The following is a 5,000-nucleotide window of genomic DNA, read 5'->3' on the forward strand; positions in this document are numbered from 1 at the left end:
ACTATAATTCGTCCCCGCCTACGGATCAATCGACATTTTTCACAAATTTTACGAACGGAGGCCCTTATTTTCATATTTGTCATTCCTTACCTTAATTCCGAATCTACTCCTTGAAAGAAAATAAGTCTCTTGAAATTTGGAACCTCCAATTGTATCCGCACGGGAGGAATGTTGAAAAGCCACTTAATCGTTCGAATCTTTGTTGCGGAGTCTATAAATTATGTGTCCCCTGGTTGAATCATAACGACTTACTTCAATTTTAACTCTATCGTCTGGCAGTATCCGTATAAAACTACGTCGGATCCTACCTAAAACATAACCTAGAAGCAGATCCTCATTATCTAAACGAACCCGAAACAGACCATTGGGAAGTGATTCAGTAATTAAACCTTCATGAATCCATTTTTGTTCTTTCATTCCAGGTAACCCCCTAGAATTATCAACTAATGGGGGAGGAATGATATTAGACAACCTGTCTTTCCTCTTTATTTGTGAAAAAAAAGAGGAAGTTACAGATGCAATTCGGATACCAGAAGGATCACCATATATAACACAAAATTTCTCCCCCGACTCCTTCTAGTCGAGCCTCTCGGTCTGTCATTATACCTCGAGAAGTAGAAAGAATTACAATACCCATTCCTCCTAAAATTCTAGGAATTTGTTGATGGTTGGAATAGATTCGTAGACCGGGTCGGCTAATACGTTTTAAAACAGTTCTATATGGTCCTTTTCTATTCCTTCTATGTCGTAGAGTTGAAACCAAGAAAAATTTATTGCTTACTCGATGTTTTCTCACATTTTCGATAAAGCCTTCTTGTAGAAGTATTTTAACAATGTTTTCGGTGATATTAGTAGATGCTATTTGAACCGTTCCTTTTTTATCCATGTCAGCATTTCGTATAGAAGTTATTATTTCGGCAATAGTGTCCCTGCCCATGATGAACTATAATTATTGGTGCCTCCGAGTTTTTATATAATCAACATGCTCTGCTTTTTTATTCTTTTTTTATGAATTCTTTATTTTAAAGGTATATACGTGAGACACAATCTATTAATTAAATTAATCTAATTCAGATACCCTAGTATTTGAGATACACCACTATATTATGTTCTCATCTATTAGTATTTATAATTTAATTTATAATACCTCAGGAGCTAATGAAACTATTTTAGTAAAATTTAACTGCCTCAATTCCCAAGCGATCGCACCAAAAACTCGAGTTCCTTTTGGATTTCCTTCTTGATCAATGACAACTGCTGCATTGTCATCATATTGTATTATCATACCATTGTCACGTTTGAGTTCTTTACAGGTACGTACAATAACAGCTCTGATCACTTCTGATCTTTGTAGAGGCATATTGGGCACTGCTTCTTTGATTACAGCAACAATAACATCACCAATATGAGCATATCGGCGATTACTAGCCCCTATGATTCGAATACACATTAATTCTCTAGCCCCGCTGTTATCTGCTACATTTAAATAGGTCTGAGGTTGAATCATATCATTTTTTTATCTTTTCTTTCAAAGCAAAGGGCAAAAAAAAAAAAAGAATAAATATTTTTTGTCCAGAAATAAACTGCTGTTTTTTGCATCACAGGGGCCCTTTTTTTCGTTCCACACCCCTATCTCGCAATAATGAATTGAGTTCGTATAGGCATTTTAGACGCAGCTATAGAAATAGCTTCTCTGGCTACACTTTCTGATATTCCACCCATTTCATAAAGTATTCGACCCGCTTTAACGACGGATACCCAATATTCGGGAGATCCCTTCCCAGAACCCATACGTGTTTCGGTAGGTCTTACTGTAACAGGCTTGTCTGGAAATATACGTACCCATATTTTTCCACCACGACGCGCATATCGTGTCATGGCTCGTCGCCCCGCCTCTATTTGTCTAGATGTGATCCAAGCGGGTTCAAGTGCCTGAAGGGCATATCCACCGAAACAAATTCGATTGCCTCGATAAGATATTCCCTTCATTCTTCCTCGATGTTGTTTACGAAATCTGGTTCTTTTTGGGTTATAGTGGATGGTTGTTTCTCAATGCCATCTCTACTGCAGAACCGGACATGAGAGTTTCTTCTCATCCAGCTCCTCGCGAATCAAACGATTAAATTACAGATATATATTTGTATTTAATGAATAATACACCAAATTGTGGAATTTTTTGAGATCTAATCTGTCACGTAGGGATTTTTATATCTTGCTCGTATATAATATAAAATTACAAATTCTATTTGTATTGTATAATTAATAAATCTTCATTTTTACTTTTTTTATTGTATTGAATCGCCAAAACCAAAAACTTAGCAATTCAATAAGGCTTTCGCGGGCGAATATTTGCTCTTTCAATACCTCTTTCATTCGTAGGGGCACCCTATGACCTCTCAGACTAAATGAATTGGTTCTTGGCTCGTTCCGCCATCCTACCCAATGAATCATTAGGATTCGTTTTCAAGGGAATCCTCCGCAGTCACAGGTTCTGTCGTTCCCATAGCTTCTCGATTAATGGCTAGGCCTGAACTCTGCAATGGAGCTCCTAAAAAATTTGTTCCTGAATCAATCTCCTCAGTCCTTATTGACTCGACGCTCTTCTTTTTTTTTTTATTATTCATCTAATTATGGACGAATACGTATTAATGCTTTATTACACTGCCTTTTTTGAGATGGTTCATAGACCATACATATTGGAATCATATATCATTGCTATTCTTTTTCTTTCTTTCTCTCACCCTTCCATCTATCCATATCCCTCTGTTTTTGATTCACAACCTTATGATTGATTTTTTTTTTGTAAAAAATATTTCAGTTGCTACAATAATATGATCGATACATCATATAGTGACTGGTTCCTTGGATCCAGATAATACGAAGCAATGAGCTGGTTATTAGTTAGATAGTTATTAGTTCATACTAGGGGACGGTCCCTTGTTTTTTAATCCTAACCTAACCCTAAATAAAAAAACCAACGAGTCACACACTAAGCATAGCAATTATATGGAGTCAATCGAATTTTTATTCAACCCTATAGAATTAGATATAGATAGAAAATTATAATTTCTCATTTTTAACAGAAAAAAAAAAATGAACGAGTTTTTTATTCATGGGTGGAACAGAAAGACAAAGAAAGGATCATTATTCCTCGCCTGCAAATATCCAAATTTTGATTCCTAATGCACCATAAATAGTTCGAACTGTATAGGAACAATAATCAATTTTAGCTCGAATGGTTTGTAGGGGAACCCTACCTTCTCTGATCCATTCGACACGCGCAATTTCTTTTCCGTCGATGCGCCCTGCAATTTGTACTTGAATTCCTTTTGTATCTGCTTGTTCAGTTAATTCAATAGCTTTTTTGATTGCTTTTCGAAATGAAACTCTATTCTTTAATTGTCCGGCTATAAATTCTGCAAGAATGTTTGGTTGTCCATAAGGTTTTGCAACTCTTGTGATAGCGATGTTAAGTTTTCGGTTTACAGAATTAAATTCTTTTTGTACATTGCTCTGTAATTCTTCGATTCCTCGTGGGCTACCCTCTATTAACAATTTTGGGAACCCCATATATATTATTACCTGTATAAGATCGATTCGTTTTTTAATCTTTATGCGTGCAATTCCCTCGACACTGGAGGATATTTTCATATTTTTTTGTACATAATTCTTGATACAATCCTGTATTTTTTGATCTTCCTGGAGACCTTCGGAATAACTTTTTGGTTGTGCAAACCAAACAGAATGATGACTTTGGGTTGTACCAAGTCTGAAACCGAGTGGATTTATTTTTTGTCCCATAACACCTCGCTGTCTCTATAAGGCCATATCGTTTTTCTATTAGCCCATGTCATTCTGTTCCTATATAGCATATGATCCATCATATTCATATATAGATACCTCTCTCTGACATCTGTATACTTATCTTTATATATCCACCCATATTTTCTTAACCATATGAAATAGTTTTTATCTTTAGATATATCTTGCAATACAATAGTTATATGACAGGTGGGTCTTTTTATCGGATAACTACGTCCTCTAGCTCTGGGTTTTAACTTTTTCATGATAGTACCCTCATTAACTTCCGCTTGACTAATGATTAAAGCCGTTTCATTGAAACCCATATTGTGACTAGCATTTGCTGCTGCAGAATAAATTAATTTAAAAATGGGATAGCATGCTCGATAAGGCATGAGTTCTAGTATCATAAGCGTTTCCTCGTAGGGACGCCCACGAATCTGATCAATTACTCTTCGCGCTTTGTGAGCAGACATACGTATCTGTTGACCTAAAGCGTATACTTCTACATCCGGGTCACTCTTTATCATAAGTTTCACCTCCCACCAATAAACGATGAGCACCCATATTCACTTTTTTTTATTATAAACATTAATGACGAGATTTATTATCGTTTCTCGCATGCCCCCGGAAATTCAGAGTAGGTGCAAATTCTCCCAATTTGTGACCTACCATACGATCTGTTATATAAATGGGCAAGTGTTCCTTTCCATTATGAATAGCAATTGTATGGCCTATCATTGTGGGTATAATGGTAGATGCTCGGGACCAAGTTACGATTGTATCTTTTTCTGCCCTCATGTTGAGCTTCGCAATTTTTCCCAATAAATGATTAGCTACAAAAGGATTTTTTTTTAGTGAACGTGTCACAGCTAATTACTCCTTTCTTTTTTTTTTTTTTTGTAAAGACGAGGAAACATATTCTATTTTCAATATTCTCTTATTTACTACGGCGACGAAGAATCAAATTATCACTATATTTATTCCTTTTTCTACTTCTTCTTCCAAGCGCAGGATAACCCCAAGGGGTTGTGGGTTTTTTTCTACCAATTGGGGCCCTCCCTTCACCACCCCCATGGGGATGGTCTACGGGGTTCATAACTACTCCTCTTACTACAGGACGCTTACCTAGCCAACGCTTAGATCCGGCTCTACCCAAACTTTTCTGATTCACCCCAACATTACCCACTTGTCCAACT

The 5,000-nt window shown here is 36.4% G+C and overlaps 9 protein-coding genes across 9 annotated transcripts in view, besides 1 other annotated feature; all 9 read right to left on the minus strand. All coding sequences in view use genetic code 11, as the record gives it.

The window, feature by feature from the left end:
• rpl36 (ribosomal protein L36) overlaps positions 1 to 74 on the minus strand; it is a 114-nt gene extending 40 nt beyond the window's left edge. The window contains exon 1 of the mRNA in view: positions 1 to 74. This exon is cut by the window's left edge and continues 40 nt beyond it. Within this exon, the coding sequence (YP_009446105.1) occupies positions 1 to 74 (74 nt within the window).
• Positions 75 to 183: 109 nt separating this feature from the next.
• On the minus strand, positions 184 to 417 carry infA (translational initiation factor 1). The gene has a single exon. It carries the CDS (start codon positions 415 to 417, stop codon positions 184 to 186), a length of 234 nt encoding a protein of 77 aa, YP_009446106.1.
• Positions 418 to 538: 121 nt separating this feature from the next.
• On the minus strand, positions 539 to 937 carry rps8 (ribosomal protein S8). Its single transcript has one exon. The coding sequence runs from the start codon at positions 935 to 937 to the stop codon at positions 539 to 541; it is 399 nt and encodes a 132-aa protein (YP_009446107.1).
• Positions 938 to 1,138: 201 nt separating this feature from the next.
• Positions 1,139 to 1,507, minus strand: rpl14 (ribosomal protein L14). Its single transcript has one exon. The coding sequence runs from the start codon at positions 1,505 to 1,507 to the stop codon at positions 1,139 to 1,141; it is 369 nt and encodes a 122-aa protein (YP_009446108.1).
• A 122-nt stretch (positions 1,508 to 1,629) lies between these two features.
• On the minus strand, positions 1,630 to 2,040 carry rpl16 (ribosomal protein L16). The gene has a single exon. The coding sequence runs from the start codon at positions 2,038 to 2,040 to the stop codon at positions 1,630 to 1,632; it is 411 nt and encodes a 136-aa protein (YP_009446109.1).
• Positions 2,041 to 3,144: 1,104 nt separating this feature from the next.
• On the minus strand, positions 3,145 to 3,801 carry rps3 (ribosomal protein S3). The gene has a single exon. The coding sequence runs from the start codon at positions 3,799 to 3,801 to the stop codon at positions 3,145 to 3,147; it is 657 nt and encodes a 218-aa protein (YP_009446110.1).
• On the minus strand, positions 3,786 to 4,331 carry rpl22 (ribosomal protein L22). Its single transcript has one exon. The coding sequence runs from the start codon at positions 4,329 to 4,331 to the stop codon at positions 3,786 to 3,788; it is 546 nt and encodes a 181-aa protein (YP_009446111.1).
• Positions 4,332 to 4,392: 61 nt separating this feature from the next.
• rps19 (ribosomal protein S19) lies at positions 4,393 to 4,671 on the minus strand. The gene has a single exon. It carries the CDS (start codon positions 4,669 to 4,671, stop codon positions 4,393 to 4,395), a length of 279 nt encoding a protein of 92 aa, YP_009446112.1.
• Positions 4,568 to 5,000: part of an inverted repeat (inverted repeat B) that runs on past the window's edge.
• rpl2 (ribosomal protein L2) overlaps positions 4,742 to 5,000 on the minus strand; it is a 1,499-nt gene continuing 1,240 nt past the window's right edge. The window contains exon 2 of the mRNA in view: positions 4,742 to 5,000. This exon is cut by the window's right edge and continues 211 nt beyond it. Coding sequence (YP_009446113.1) covers positions 4,742 to 5,000 — 259 coding nt within the window.

This window comes from Coptis chinensis, chloroplast (genome assembly GCF_015680905.1).
Source record: "Coptis chinensis chloroplast, complete genome".
Lineage (NCBI taxonomy): Eukaryota > Viridiplantae > Streptophyta > Magnoliopsida > Ranunculales > Ranunculaceae > Coptis > Coptis chinensis.